General features: G+C 40.6%; 1 protein-coding gene across 1 annotated transcript; it reads right to left on the bottom strand.

Moving 5' to 3' along the window:
• Positions 1–13,118: 13,118 nt before the first annotated feature.
• Fignl1 (fidgetin like 1) lies at positions 13,119–15,851 on the bottom strand. The gene has a single exon (XM_029545210.1). The coding sequence runs from the start codon at positions 15,845–15,847 to the stop codon at positions 13,820–13,822; it is 2,028 nt and encodes a 675-aa protein (XP_029401070.1). The 5' UTR covers positions 15,848–15,851; the 3' UTR covers positions 13,119–13,819.
• Between the last annotated feature and the right edge of the window lie 726 nt (positions 15,852–16,577).

The following is a 16,577-nucleotide window of genomic DNA, read 5'->3' as shown; positions in this document are numbered from 1 at the left end:
TTTTTTGTGGTTTTTCGAGACAGGGTTTCTCTGTATAGCCCTGGCTGTCCTGGTACTCACTTGGTAGACCAGGCTGGCCTCGAACTTAGAAATCCGCCTGCCTCTGCCTCCCGAGTGCTGGGATTAAAGGTGTGCGCCACCACGCCCAGCCCCTAAGCGTCTTATTACCTGAGCTGCATTGTCACAAGTGAAGGAGTCACCCTTCCTTAACCTAACAAGCAACTGTAATCACAGGCCTATGCCACCAGACAATTAAATGTTCACCAAAATGAAGGGTGTATGTAAAAGCCATATGGAAAGCTGTGACTTTATGTGTCAAGTAAAAAAAAAATACCATTAAGCCCAGTGTGATGGTGCATACCTTTTAACCTAGGCCTTGGAAGGCAGGGGTAGGAGGATCTGTGTGAGGTTTTGGCCAGCCTGGTCTACATAAAAAGTTCCAGGCCAGCTAGGGCTCCATAGTGAGATCCTGCTTCAAAAGGTATATATATATAAAGTTTCAAGTGGGGATAGGAACAGGGTGATGGGGAGAAGAGGGAGAGGGGAGAAAGATGCACGAAGAAGTCTTATGGAAGTCCACTAGTTTATAAGCTAATCAAAGAATATAAAACACTTTCTAAAACTTTCTATGATTAAAAAAAAAAAAAAAATTAAAGGAAGACATAATCACCAAGCCAGCTCTACAGAGAATACTGGATGGAATACTGTAGTCCAATAAACACACCTTACCATCAAGTAAAAACACTATCAAGCTGGGTGTGGGGGCACACGCCTTTAATTGCAGCGCTCAGGAGGTAAAAGGTGGAGGCTATCCCAGTTGGAGGCCATCCTGGTCTACAAAGAGAGTTTCAGGGCAGGCAGAGCTACACAGAGAAACCCTGTCTCAGGCAGGTAGGGGGAACAACAGTACGATAGGATAAAGCAATTTATTTATGGAAAAGGGAATTCCAAGGAAATGGAACCAAAAAACATACAGGCACAGCTATTCTAATATTTGACAAAATGACATCAAACCAAATCTAGTCAGATGACATAAGGAAGGCCACTCCACACTCTTAAAGAAAAACAAAATCAACCAAGAGGGGGCTGGAGAGATGGCTCAGTGGTTAAGAGCACTGTCTGCTCTTCCAAAGGTCCTGAGTTCTGTTCCCAGCAACCACATGGTGGCTCACAACCATCTGTAATGAGATCTGACTCCCTCTTCTTGAGTGTCAGAAGACAGCTACAGTGTACTCATATCAACAAAATCAATCTTTAAAAAGAAAAATCAACCAAGAGGACACAATCCCAACCCATAGGTCTGCAGTGCTCCCCACTTTGCTCGCTTTATGTGTGAGCAGTAGTGAATGCAGGCTCTCATTCAAGTGCCAAGCTTGATGAGCTCTTAGGCTCAGCTGTGGATGAATCACCTGTCTTAGCCTTCTCCATCCAAGGCTCAGAACCCAGCACAGAAGAGTGAACAGAGAGAATGTTAGAGTTGTTGGGAGAGCCGGGCGATGTTGGCTTCTGGACATGCCACACACGGCAGCCAAACACATCGGCTCACAGCAGCTGTGGACACCTGTGCAAGACCTGCACGAGATTAAGCCAGTAAAAATTCCAGCATGGATGAGGAAGACACCCCCCACAAGGTCTCATTAGCGGAGGAGTTATTAGCAGTTGATGGCTACTGAGGTAGGAACCCTCTATAGACCCACACCCATTGCATTTGGACAGCATTAAGTGCACTCGGGGGCTGACAATTTTAAAAAAAAAAAGGAGTAGGGTGATGGGGTAAAGGCCTCTGGGGAGAGTGAAGGGAGGTATCGGTAGATAGATATGATTAAAATGTATTATTTAAATGTATAAAATTTTGAAAGGATAAAATTATCATTTTTTAAAAGTTGTTATGAGAGTTTTAAAGCACCTAAAATCACTGTTAAAATACGAAAAAAAACCCTCAAACCTGAGCTTTTTCAGCAAATCAACAGACTGAAAATTTCTAATATCTAGGTTAGAATTCCTTGCAAGGGTACCAAAACTCAAACTTTTTCCACAGAAGGCTCGAGTCACTTTCAAGTCCCTGGCCGAGCCCCGGGGGAAATCTGAGCGGCGCTCGCCCCCTAGTGGCAACAGAAGGCAAGCTAGGGAAACCGATTTCACTGGTCTTAAAGAGAGCTTGTGAATGCAGCGCGGCCTTTTAAGGCCTGGCACAGGCTTACCACCTAGTTAAATATGCTTTGTGAGAGTTCTTTACTTGTGGGTTAGTTTTGAAATTAAAACCTTGCTTTTGAAATTGACCTTAAGAACTCAACAACTGTGCCTACTGGAACCAATTCTTGTATAAACACCGTTAATGCCAGGCCCCTCACTCTGAAGCCCCGAACTCTCTAGCTGCTTCTATGGACACTCCTGACCTCTGCTGGTCAGAACAGGTGGAGCCTGCCTCCCTCATAAACCTAGCTCAGGATGCAGTCTGAGATTCTAAGAGCTGGCTGCTCACCACACTGGGGCCACTGGCCAATGACACTGACCAACTCATGAGTGAGAAAGACAGAAAATGACAGATCTGGGCTCAAATTCCAAGCGAGCAAATCTGAGCTTAGGTGAGCTGTCAGAGGGCTTCATTACTCTCTGTGGCTGTAGTAGAAGAGCATGTCCTGTCTCTGGGGTGGCTTTAGGGGAAAATGAAATGCAATGGTGTATCAATTCACAGTGCAGTGCACAGGACTCCCTTCACCCCAAACATACACACACACCCTCAGCACTGTTTAGAACCTGCCATCTAGTTATCAAGACTAATTTCACCATGAGACAGACCCAGAGAGTTATGAGGAAGATGAACATCCACTTGGAGAATATGATATGGTCTCATGTGCTATAAGCATTTTTTAATGTCATGTCTCTGTGAAACAAAGTTTAACCCCTGGTTGGGTTTGTGCATTTTTTTTTGAATAGGCACCTAAATTACCACTAATGGTTCAGCTTTGTATTTACCAGTTATGTTTGTAAGCTAGAAAACCCCAAATATCCTTCAAATGTGGATGGAATAAAAACAACAAAAAGTCCACTGTTATGTGCATATCATGGATACTAAAAAAGAAAGGAACAACCCTACTATACTTGCACCAACATAGTAATTACATTCCCTTGATGAAATCAGCTAAGAGATTACAATATGTGGTTTATGAAAACTCTAGAAAATGCAAACAAACATTTATGTTAAAAAGCAGTTCAGTAGTTACCCGGTGTTGCTTGAGGGTTGTGTGCAGTGAGTAGAATTACAAAAGAAGACAGAGGTGTTTTCAGAATTGAGACACATACTGAGGTGATGTAATTGTTAGCTTGACGCGATTTAGAACCATTTAGGAGATTAATGATGAACACTTCTTGGTGCATCTGTGACGGCATGCTCGAGATATGAACAAAGAGGGGCCAAGCTACCCTGAACGGTAGATGGATAGGCTGGGGGCCAGGATGGAATAAAGGGGGCAAGGAGAAAGTCCACTGCTTTGCAGGGACTCCTTCTCTGCTTCCTGGCCACCACAAGATGACCTGCTCTTCACCCTGCCCTCTCTGCCACGATGGACTGAGACCTCTGAAACTATTATCAAAATAAATCTTTCCTGCTCAGGGATCTGGTCGCAGTGACAGGAAGGCTGACGTGTGTGTGTGTGTGTGTGTGTGTGTGTGTGTGTGTGTGTGTGTGTGTGCTTGTGTGTGAATGGGAATTCCTACAAAAGAAATCCTAGGGGGGAAAAAGTCTGAAAGGCTGATTGACTGGATAAAATGTAAATGGTGTGAAGAAATTGGACTGCAGCTATTTGTAAATGCTGATGACAATTTCTCCTGGGTGATCTTTAGCCTGCTGAATAGACATTCCCTGCCCCACTCTGTGTTGGAGCTCACATCCTGACAGGCTAAAAAAAAAAAAAAAAGTTTAGGAATGTATTAATACTCCTGCACTCAAAGAGTTAAGAGTATTGTCAGCATCGACTTCATGACCTATAGCAGCATTCCCCCCACCTTGCTATAAGACCCCCTACCTGAAGTACCTATTAATGTATTGAAAGGTGCCTTCATATATGGCTTTCTTTGTACAATTATTGTAAAAAGTTCATGGTATTTGGAAGGATCAGGTCTATGATCCCAGTCATTCATTCATATTTGCCTCTAGAATAAACACTATCTTTTTTTCATTGAAAGTGATACTGTTTCTCTCTTTGACTATGTATACAGCTATTAAAAGTAATTAAGCCGGGCGTGGTGGTGTACGCCTTTAATCCCAGCACTCAGGAGGCAGAGGCAGGCAGATTTCTGAGTTCGAGGCCAGCCTGGTCTACAAAGTGAGTTCCAGGACAGCCAGGCTATTCAGAGCAACCCTGTCTCGAAAAACCAAAAAAAAAAAAAAAAAAAAAAAAGTAATTAAATTGGGCTGGAGAGATAACTCAGCAGTTAAGAGCACTGACTGCTCCTCCAGAGGGTCCGAGTTCAATTCCTAGCAACCGCATGGTGGCTCACAACCATCTGTTAATGGGATTCAATGGACTCTTCTAGTGTGTGTCTGAAGACAGCTGAAGTGTACTCATATAAATATATCTTTTTAAAAAGTAATTGAGGGCTGGAGAGATGGCTCAGCAATTAAGAGCACTGACTGCTCTTCCAAAGGTCCTAAGTTCAAACCCCAGCAACCACATGGTGGCTCACAGCCATCTGTAAGGAGATCTGATGCCCTCTTCTGGGGTGACTGAAGACAGCTACAATGTATTTACATATAATAAGTAAATAAATCTTTTTAAAAAGTAATTAAATTGTACACTCTATGTGTGATATGTACTTCCATTTTATCTTGATAATGTTATTTTAAACTTTAGGATGCCTGGGATTAAATTATTTTGAAATTCCCATTTTGCAAGTTTTACTAAGAATACTGCTGGATTCCTTGGTAGTCATCACGGTGACTCATACGACACCTTTGTGCTATGGTCTGGAGAACTCATAATGGACTTTAATTGTCTCGGTGTGGTATCGGGAGGTAGACTCGTTCTGTGATGGGGTCACGTGTTCCATGCTCACGATTTTCTAACGCCATTGTCCCAGGGGCAGGATACCATGTCAGTTTTCCTAAGGTCCTCATGCTGTCATCAACTCTCCAGGTGCTGTCTAGCCCTGTCCTGCCTCTACCATGTTAGCAAGCAGCTAGAAAGCTTTCGCTGGATATAACACTTTAGTCTTGAACTTTGCCTTCAGAAGTGTGAGGAATTTAGTTTCCCTATGGATTATTGTATATGCATTCTGTTACTGCACAAGAAAACTAAGGGAGCACCAAGTCCTGGAAGACTATTCAGAAGTTAACAGACACAACTGTGAAGCCCTTCCGTATTCCTTCCCTGAGCCCTTACTCTCTCCTCCCTCCAGTCTAGGGAGAGTTAGCTCTTCCCTACTCCCTTCCATATCCCCTCTGGCATAAACCCTCCCCAGTCCTTAATATGTTACAATCTTAATCAGCATAGGGAACCTGTCTTGAATATAATCCCAGGAAATGAACTAGAAAATTGGGTGAGATTCATATATACATATATGATTCAATAAATATATATTGGGACAGAAAAATGGCTCCGTAGGTAAAGGCATTTGACAACCAAGTTTGATCCACCCCTAAGGCCGAGGTGGTCTAAAAATAAAACTGACTCCTACAAGTAGTCCTCACATCATCATGTACATGCCATAGTGTGCTCTTCTGTCTGGGCAGCAATAATCAGAAGTGTCCGTTTAGTCTAACGGTTTTTAAATGAAATTACTGAGTCTACTATGAAAGGAGATGATTCATTCAAAAGGGAATTATGAACTGCATCCCATGGTGAGCACTGGATTGCCTAAGAAAGGCCTAACAACAGATGAGATTATGTGTTGTGACCGAAGGAATACAACAGAGCCTTTGAAATCAGCTACACATAGGACTAAGTTTTTCCAAGGTACAAACATGGCTAGGAAAATTTTTCACTTCTTTGTATACAATGTTAGGGTATATAGTGTGCATTTTTCCACTCTAATTTTGGCAAGTTGAGAGGAATAAATAATGAAGCACTGACATACTTATTTTGCATCTACTAAGCTTATCCATTAAAATAGATTTATCTGCATCATTTCCTTTAAATTGTAATAATGCCCTCGTTTTGCAGCAATTTTTGATATTCTGTGAAATTATGTACACAGATACTTATCATGCATTGGGGGTTATGTTGTTGCTCTGGGTCAGAGCATGCATACAGCCAAGACATTTCTTAGAGGCGTGAGAGCTCACAGAAATCTGTACCCAAACTTGGATGAAATAGAATTTATCCACTTCTGTAGTCACAGATGTAATGTTATGCATATATGTTGCTTGCTCAAAGCTTCCTTTGTAAAATGGGTTTCTGAACATTCAATTTCTTAAAATGCAGATGAAATCCATATTTGCCTCACAGCTACTTTTTAAAGGTTTGATTGCTTTGCTCAATTTGGAATTGGATGAATGACTTTTTGCTATGGATTCTGATTCTGGGGTTTACTTTGAAATACAATATTATATATGTGCAAAACATTGAGACTTTTAACCTGTTTTTAAAAAAAGATTCATCTTGAGTTTGGTCATTTTTTCAGCCCTGTTTTCTATATGTAATGTGAAATATTTTCTAAGAGGAATTCCTGAAAGAGACCCTCACTTCAACCCCCACTTTTCCCTTATGTAACAACATCCAATGCCTTTAATTTTAAAAATTAATTATTCATGTTCAATGGCTTAAAAATACCCTTGTGTTGTTTTCCTTTTAAACTAAATGGAATGCATTACCATTGTGAACAATAACTACACTGTGTGTGTAAACTCAAACACTGACTCCCTAGTGCTTGGATTCAAGGCCTGCACCACTCCTGTTGCCTCATGATCTTAGTCTAGGATAAAATGCACCCAGGCTGCAGCACAGTGCTTAATGATGGTGGCTAAGTTTTAGATGTCAGTGCCCAGCTCTGCAGAAATACCAAGATGGGGAGCCTTCTTACATGAGGCAGCTCTGCAGAAGCCAGCCTGTTCCCATGAAGCTCAGTTCTAGAGTGTAGTATTCGACCTTGCCCTTCTAAGGTCTAAAAATGGTTTCCTGGTTGAATGTAATGGGGCAAGGTGATAAAGATCCCCTAGGAATCCCCAAGCTCACTTTCTGGGATAGACAACGGAATGAATGAATGCCTGGTAAAAAACAGGAGACTGAATACTGGACAAAGCCAAAGCTTTTTCTCTTCTAAGAGGGTGGGGCCTTCAGACTACAAGTTCAATAAACTGACTCTAGCTGGTTTAGATGATTTGTGGCAGGGTGGGTGGGTATTTGGTTTGGTTTGGGGTTTGGTTGCCTTTGTTTTTGCTTGAGACAGGTTTTTTTTTCACTTAACTGCCCTGGCCTCAAACTTAAAGAGATCCACTTGCATGCAGCCTTGGAGATTACAGGTGTGCAGAGCACCACCACCACCACCCCCCCCCAGATGGGTTGGATGTTTCTCCATTTCCTATACTGGTCCTGTCTGGATCCCCACTACAAGACTACTCACCATTTTTCTTTGCAATGCCCTCTGGGAATAAGCAGTGACCATCTCACTTTCTTTGTCAACTATGTCCCTCTAACTCTTCCTCAAAAAAGTCTGCCTCATTGTAAATGAACCAAAAGGAAAACACCTTGCTTCATTTATAAATACTTTTTTGGGGTGTGTGTGTGTGTGTGTGTGTGTGTGTGTGTGTTGCTTTTGATGGGTATGGGTGTTTTGCCTTCATGTATGTCTATGTACCACTTGCCTGGCTGATATTGTCAAGAGGACAGGGTTCCCATGGAATTGGAATTGCAGATGGTTATTAGCACTCATGTGGGTGCTAGGGATCAAACCTAAACGGTCTGAAGGCCAGTACCCTTATCTAGTGAGTCACCTCTCCAGCTCCTGTTGTTAAGGTTTTACCACCCTGGCCAATATGTAGAGAAAGGAAAGCCTGAAACAGAGTGACTTGTGACGAGAATGCTCTGGAAATGTAAGCACACACTGTGCTTCTAAAACCCAGTATGAGAAAAAGATCCAGCATTGTCAGCTGTTTTTATATTCACTATCTGCTGAAATCATTGGCATGCTAATTTTACCTTTTTACTTGTTCATGCGGCTCCTAGAAAATTTTAAATTATATATGTATTTCTCACTGTGTACATTAAATGGCCCTGGCCTCACAAAATGAAAGGGTGGTGAAGTGCTAACTATAAAGGCAGTTTCCAAGATCTGCTAACAGAGTTCAAGGGAAGAATGATCATTTTTGGCAGGACTCCCAGCAATCATTCACAATACACACATACATACACACGCACACACACTTATAAACACTTCTGATCCTCCCTTGATTCTGTGCTCAGAGTTGGTGCATGTTAGTTGTCATTCTTACAAGTATTACATTTTTGTTGCTGTGCAAAATAGAATGACCAAGCAACTAAAGAGTTTATTTTCGCTTATGGTTCTAAAGGGATAAGAATTCATAATGGCAGAGTGGAAGCAAGGAAGATTAGAGCTGTTAAGCTGAGAGTTCATGTCTGTAAATTGTAAGCCAGAGAGAAATGGATACAATATAGACATTTTAAACTCTCAAAGCTCACCCTCAGTGACATAATTCCTTCAACAAGGCAGTACCTCCTAAGCCTCCCCAAACAGCACCAACCAGGGACCAAGAGTTCAAATACCTTACCCTATGGAGGACATTTTCATTCACACTACACTGCTCTAAGAAATTACCACAAGTCTAGTATACTACACAACACAGTGTTATCTCAGTTCTGTAAAGCACAATACCGGTAGCTCTGCTTTCTCTGCTGTAAACCAGACTACAGTCACTAGAAGTAGCTGAAAGTATTGCCTTATATCACATTATAGGCCCAATGTGTTGTTTTGTTTTGAGCGTGGAACCTACGGTCAGCTCTAAGGCCTCCCTCAAACCCTGGCTTTACACTGTGGGGTGACTATCTCTTTTCCCACCAACCAGGAAAGTTCTGCTTTAAGGATTCATGCAACTAAATTGGGCTTATATAAATAATTCAGGATAATTTTTCTATCTTTAGGCCACTAAACTGTATCTGCAAAACCCTTTCCAGCAGTAACTAAATCAGTTGGAATTAGGGGTCAGGATTTTGGTACATGTGTCCACTGTTCTTCCTACACTGGACACATCCTTTTTTAAGACACTCTACTTAGGTCTGGTCAGCGTGGAACTTACTATGTAGATCAGAGTAGCATGTAAGTCGATCTGCTTACCTTTGCCTCCAGGGTAATGCTAGGATTAAAGGCATGTGACATCACATCTGGCCAAAAGGATGCAGCAAAGTAGGAAAGAATAAAATATTCAAGGCTAGGGACAATTGGAACTTTATTTTCATTTCATGGGTTAACACTGCTTATAGTATCTTTCACTTGCTCAGCAGTGAATGTACGTTAACTGTGAGAATATGATCTCCTCTGTGGGCCCAAGTGATTGCCCCTATGTGTTAGTGAGAGGAATGTGGAGAAAAAACTTTTCTTCATAGACTGTAGAGAGTTTTGGTCTTGAAAAATGAATTAGGTGGCTAGAGAGATGGCTCAATGGTTAAGAACACTGACTATTCTTCCAGAGGACCCGAGTTCAATTCCCAGCAAACACATGGTGGCTCACAACCATCTGTAATGGGATCTGATGCCTGCTTCTGGTGTGTCTAAAGACAGCTACAGTGTACTCATATAAATAAAATAAATCTTTAAAAGGAAAAAAAAGAAAAAGAAAAAGAAAAAAGAAAAATGAATTAGTAAACAAGTTTCAAAGTAAAAACAGAATTAAGTATCCTGAAACTCACTGTTTTGCCAAATAAGGAATAAGGTGGCAACATGAACTCACTTTTTAGGTAACAGGCTCACAAAACCAGAATCACTCTCATGTGTGGAGTTCCACTTCCTAGTGGGTCTTGGTGGTTATGAACTCTGTAGGATCAGTCTCTGCAATTTCTTCACTGAAGACTGCCACAGCCTGCTCTGCTGCCTGAGCAACAGTTAAAGACTATGCCCTATGAGACCTATCTCAGCTGGCCTTTCCACAGGCAGACTACAAGTATAGCCTGGGAACTCCAACAATCCAATACAGAAACACCTAGGACATAACTATTTTGGAAAGACCAATCTTTCTGTCCTTTTCTAGTATGGCAGGCAACACATTTATACTCATCTTTGCATTCTGTGGACTGCTGATCCACAGTCCTCTCTACTGTACAGAAGCTTTTGTTTCATTAAATCTCAAGTAATGATTGTTAAATCTTAGTTCCTGTGTTACTGGAAATCTCATTCAGAAAGTAAGCATATGCCTTTTTTTAAGCAGTTTTGGGGTCTCAGATCTTACCTTGTCCTTGATCCATTCATAGTTTTGTGCAGGATGAGAAAAGCATCCTCTGTATATGGATATATCAGTTTTCCTCACACCACTTGTTGAAGATGCTGTTTTGTTCTCAGGTGTATATTTTTGACATATTTGAACAATATTTCTCCCATTCACAAACTAAAATAAGCTCCACAGAGGGGAATGAATGGCCTCTGATTGGTGACTAATAGTAAAAAGTCAGTATTGGCAGGTGTTGTTGATGGGAATAAAAAAATGATAAAATTAAGACTGTTACAGAGTTAAATGAAATCAGCTGGGCAATGGTGGCACATGCCTCAATCCCAGCACTCGGGAGGCAGAGGCAGGCAGATCTGATTTTAAGGTCACCTGGGTCTACAGAGTGAGTTCCTAGATAGCCAGGGCTGCACAGAGAAACCCTGTCTTGAAAAAGCAAGCAAACAAAAAACACAAAAATATCAAAACACCAATGAGCAGTTAGTAACTGTTTATAACACCATGGTAACTTTTAAGATCCAAGAATGTTGAAGTGATCTCTAAAAATAAGCTCCAGATAAGAAAAACTGTATTTAATTCCTTCTTATTAATACCTAAGGATCCAAGGTTCCAGTATCTTTATACAGAAATCATACAGGGCTATATTGTAAAGGGCTCAGCTACTTTTCACTGTAACTAACTCTGACAGAAGAAAGACTCTTTTGGGTTCTGTTTCAGAAGGTTCTGTTCAAGGTGATTTGGCAGCAGAGCCTGTGGCAGGGGAGTCTTCACTTCACACAAAGGAAGCAGAACAGGCCACCAAGGATAGAACCCCAATGACTTACTTATTATAAATAAGCCTTACCTCTTAAAATTTCTGTAACCTTCCAAAATAGCACCACTACGACTGAACATAAAAGCCTGTGAGGCACACTTCATACTCAAGTCCTAACAAGGATAAAGTTTCGGATATCGGGAGATATTTTAAGATGTTAGAACAGAAGAAAGAGCTCAGTGATTAAGAGGCTCTTGTAGAAGAACTTGGTTTGATTCCCAGCACCCACATGACAGCTCATAACTGTAACTCTAGTCCCAAGGGATCTGACACTTTCTTCTGGCCTCTTGTGATCACTACATGCAAATGTTGTACAGACAGACATATAGGCAAAACACCCATATGCATAAAGTAAAAATAAATAAAGGTTAAAAAAACCTTTAATCTCAGCACTTGGCAGACAGATCTCTGAGTTTGAGATCAGCCTGATGTACAGATTGAGTTCCAGGACAGCTAGGGCTACACAGAGAAACCCTGACTCAAAAAAATAAATAAAAATTAAAAAATTGAAAATAGTAGCTTGGCCGGGCGTGATGGTGCACGCCTTTAATCCCAGCACTCGGGAGGCAGAGGCAGGCGGATTTCTGAGTTCGAGGCCAGCCTGGTCTACAAAGTGAGTTCCAGGATAGCCAGGGCTATTCAGAGAAACCCTGTCTCAAAAAACCAAAAAAAAAAAAAAAAAAAAAAATAGTAGCTTAAGTTCTAATGTAACAATAATATATTTCAAAGGGGGAAATCTGCAAAAGGTTTTAAAGCAACAATGTATAAATGAAAGGTAGATGAAAAATAACAATATACACTATACCAAAGCACAACCTTTTAAAAAAAAATTTAGATTTTATGTGTAAATAAAATCTATTGATTCTCTTTTTTGTCTGAATGTATACATGTGTACCATTGTACCTGATGTCTGCTGTAGTCATGAGGGCACTGGATGCCCAGTAAGTTAAGTTATAGGTGGCTATAAGCCACCACGAAGTACAACTTTCTAAATTCACTCATTAAAAGTGTTTCAAGCTGGGTAGTAGTGGCGCACGTCTTTGATCCCAACACTGTGAGGCAGAGGCAGGTGGATTTCTGAGTTCAAGGCCAGCCTGGTCTACAGAGTGCGTTCCAGGACAGCCAGGGCTACACAGAGAAACCCTGTCTCGAAAAACCAAAAACCAAAAACCAAAAATCAAAAACCAAAAAAAAGTGTTTCAAATTCCAGAGCTAGAGAAATGGCTCAGCAGTATAGAGCACCATGTTGAAGTCAGAGGTTCTGACTTTAATTCCCAGCAACCACATTGTGGCTCATAACCATCTACAATATGATCTGATGTCCTCTTCTGGCATGCAGGTGTACATATAGATTGAACACTCATATAATAAAATAATTTATTTATTTATTTATTTTGAACACTCATATAATAATTTTTTATTTATTTATTTAATATGAGCACACTATTGCTCTCTTTAGACACACACCAGAAAAGGGCATCAGATCCCATTAGAGATGGTGTGAACATGTGATTGCTGAAAATTGATCTCAGGACCTCTGGAAGAGTAGTCAGTGCTCTTAACTGCTATTTCTCCAGCTCCCAAATAAATCTTTTTTTAAAAAGTTACAAAAAATATTTCAAATTTCATTTCATATTGTCATATTCACAAAAGAAATGTACCAACTCCTGTGTTAAATAATTATAGCCAATCTAGAGCCAAACAAAACAGTATGTAAAGGAAGATTTCTGTAGACATTTATAGCACTCAAAATGATGATGAACTTTAAAAAAAGGAACTGGCTAACTGTGGATGGTGGCACAGACCTGCAATATCACTGCTGTGTGGAAACTGATGCAGGGAGACTGTTTCATGCCACCATGGCTGCACACCAGTTGGAGGGGAAAAACAAGCAGACTACAAAAGCATAGTAAAATCATATTCATATATGTTGTATACAGGACTGTTTAAAACAAATAATTTGAAGAAGTTATAGCAAAATTAAGCAACTCCGTCAAAATGGTAAGAAACTATTTTTATTCTCTTTAATTTAAAAACATTTAGTTTGAAATAGGCTTTTAAGAATTATCAGACAAAATAGTAATAGAAAACTTTACAGATCCCTTAAAAAAAAACATACTTATCTTTTGAGGCAGGCTACATCCCTGATACAAGATTACATCTTGCTATTTCTAACATGTTTTTATTAGTTAATTTTGATAGAAAAAAAAGCCCACAAGTTACAAACGAGCACGGGTTAATGTAGTTTACTTTCTGTTGCTTTCACTCTAGCCTTTGGTAAGATCTTAACTCTTAAGTCAAGAATGCAATGCTGTTTCAAATGTAAGCAATAATACTACTACACTAACAAAGTTTACTATTACCAGACTAAAGTTCCGATTTGAATTCACGTAGAAACAAAAGGTCATTCTATTTAAATGAAATGAGCTTATAGATCATATAACTGGAAGGCAAATACAACATACTAATATATCAGTCAGTAGTCAAGCTGTTACTCTAACCTGAGGCACAGAATTCAGGATATACTCCAAAACAATACAAGCAGCACACCAACCTTCTTACGCTAAAGGTAAAGACTACTATTAGATGGCAGCTTCTCCCTTCAATTGCTGTATTCACTTTCCACAACCAAATGTTTCATTCCAGTTTTCATAAAGCTCCAAGTCTTTTGGAGATACAGTAGGTCGCACAGTTTTAAAAGCATTTTCAAAATCNATATAAGCTATTGGTCGAACTTGGTCTGGACTTATGGTAGCAATGTCAGCAGTGTGCAAGCTGCGAATAGGACCAAGAGAAGCCTCTCTGCAAAGCTGTGTCATATCTGCTCCAGAAAACCCATNAGACCGCTGCACTACCAGTTCAGTTTCTTCATCACTGAGACAACATTGCTCCTTAGACATGAGATTAACTACTATCTGTTTCCTGGCTGAAGCTTCTGGGAGGGGAATATAAAGTCTTTTCACCAATCTTCTCCGGGCAGCTTCATCAATCTCTTGGGGCCGATTTGTAGCTCCCACCACAAGAATCCGGTCTTCAGAAGATGTGGTTGCTCCATCTAACTGAACTAAAAATTCTGTTTTTATCCTTCTTGAAGATTCATGTTCACCATCTCCTCGTTGAGACAATAAAGAATCAATTTCATCAATAAATATGACAGCTGGCTGCTGACACCTTGCAACAGCAAACAATGCACGGACCATTTTTTCTCCCTCACCTACCCACTTAGACGTCAATGACGAAGCAGAGATGCTGAAGAACGTTGCTCCAGACTGGCTAGCAATGCACTTGCCAATCAGAGTTTTACCAGTCCCTGGAGGGCCAAAGAGCAGAATTCCTTTAGGGGGCCCTCGCAATCCAGTAAAGATATCTGGCCTCATCATGGGCCACACAACAATTTCCTTTATTGTGGCTTTGGCAAATTCTACTCCAGCAATATCGTCCCAATGTACAGGAGGCCCATGGTCCATAATTTCACTCATAATAAGTTCAACCATCCTTGGCTCCACGTTCTTCAGACAATCATCAGTGAGGCATGCAGACCCTGCCCTACTAGGCTTGAGCTTCTCCTTTCCACTCTGCTCACTTCCATCTTGCTTATTCGATACAGGAGGAACAAACTTTCCAAATATCCCTCTCGATCTCCCAGCTCCCAGAGACTTTTTCATAACACCATTAGAAGATTTAGATGTATGCTGGGATTGATGGCCCTTCTTTTTTTGATCTTCCCATAATTGTTCTTTTGCAGTTTTAAAGGTAGGCAGGCTGTTATCTGCCCTTCGGCCTCTGTCTTCTGTTTTACTAGGAGCCTTATTCAGTGTTGGATTGGAAAGCATGTCAATGGTGTCAGAGTCATTAAAAGCCTTCCTTTCTTGAGGATTTTCACAGCCAGAAGGAACACAAGACAGATTAGGTAAGAACCTATTTAGCCCTGTGCTGGTTTTAGGAAAGCTTTGAGTTTCCTTTTTAGTGTTTCCAAATGATGGTGTCATGTGAAATGTGGCAGTGGCTGACTCACCTAAAGATGTTGAGGAGGTGAGACAGGTCTTAGTGGTATTAGTTTCCTTAGGCAGCCAAGCACTCTGAAAAGGGGAACATCTCAGACTGCTTCCTGGAATGGCTTGGGTCTTATCTGTGTCGTGAACTGAACTGGAAAATACGTCAGCCTCTTCAGAACCTCCACAAACACTAAGCTGAGGAACCTCAAAGATGGTGGGCTCTTTACACATGACAACTGATGCATCAGCAGGTTCCAACAGAGACTCTTTAAATTTCTTGCCAGCCTGCATCATCTCCTGTACACTACTCATTTTGAAAACATTATCTATTGACAATCCAGACTGCCACTTGTCACTGTCAGCCTGTTGAGATCCTGCCAAAGCAAAAATGCTCTCTGCATAGTTATTCAAGCCAGTTACAACATTGTGAGAATCAATGATTGCAGAGTATTTTTCTGTATACCTTTTGAACAGGTTGGTAGCAAAGACCTGAGAGATCTCAGAGTTGGCATATGCACACTGAATACGCAGTAGTAGTGAACGGTACGCATCAGCCTTTTGCTTTGGTGTACATATGCTGGATGTAACCACACAGTAATTCTTCTGCCATTCATCCACCTGCACAGACCTAGAGCTGGATGTCTCCATGTCAAAGGTTCTAAAACACAAAACAAAATTGAAGCCAAGTCAGTATCAAGAAGAAAACAAAAGTATAAAACTCTCCACTAAAAAAAAAGTACAATAAATGTATAAAGTTCATTTATAAAGACAGATTATTTGTCAAAGAAACATCTAGTTAATCATATATTTCAAGTACTCGTGACACAAAGATACACTGATACAGTCTTCAAGATTAAGGACAACCAAATGATTTCATAGATGCTAAACTGTTTTTCTTATAAAGTTATTTTCCTACAGAGAAAATATTCATGAGTTTAAACAGAAAGGACTTAAAGGTAACCAAAGAAAGGGCTTGGGAAATGTGATTCAGTTGGTAGACTGCTTACACATGCCTGAATCATAGTGTCTGATCCCCAGCACATATACACTGAGTATAACTATACATGCCGATAATCTTAGCACTTGGGTGGTAGATTCAGCAACAGAAGTTCAAGGTCACCACCTTCAGCTACATGGTAAGTTTAAAGCCAATTTGGGATACATGAGACTCTGTACCAAAATCTTTCATAAACAACTTAAAGAAGGGAAGGATTTATTAAGTAACAAGTGACAGGAGACACATGGATACACGGCCTCCATACACAGGTGTACGTACAAGAATATGGCTCAGCGGTTAAGAGCACTGACTGTTCTTCCAGAGGTCCCAAGTTCAAATCCCAGACATGGTGGTTCACAACCATCTGTAATGAGATCTGAT

This window comes from Mus pahari, chromosome 13 (assembly GCF_900095145.1).
Source record: "Mus pahari chromosome 13, PAHARI_EIJ_v1.1, whole genome shotgun sequence".
Taxonomy (NCBI): Eukaryota; Metazoa; Chordata; class Mammalia; order Rodentia; family Muridae; genus Mus; species Mus pahari.
This window is presented reverse-complemented; position numbering and strand designations above follow the sequence as displayed.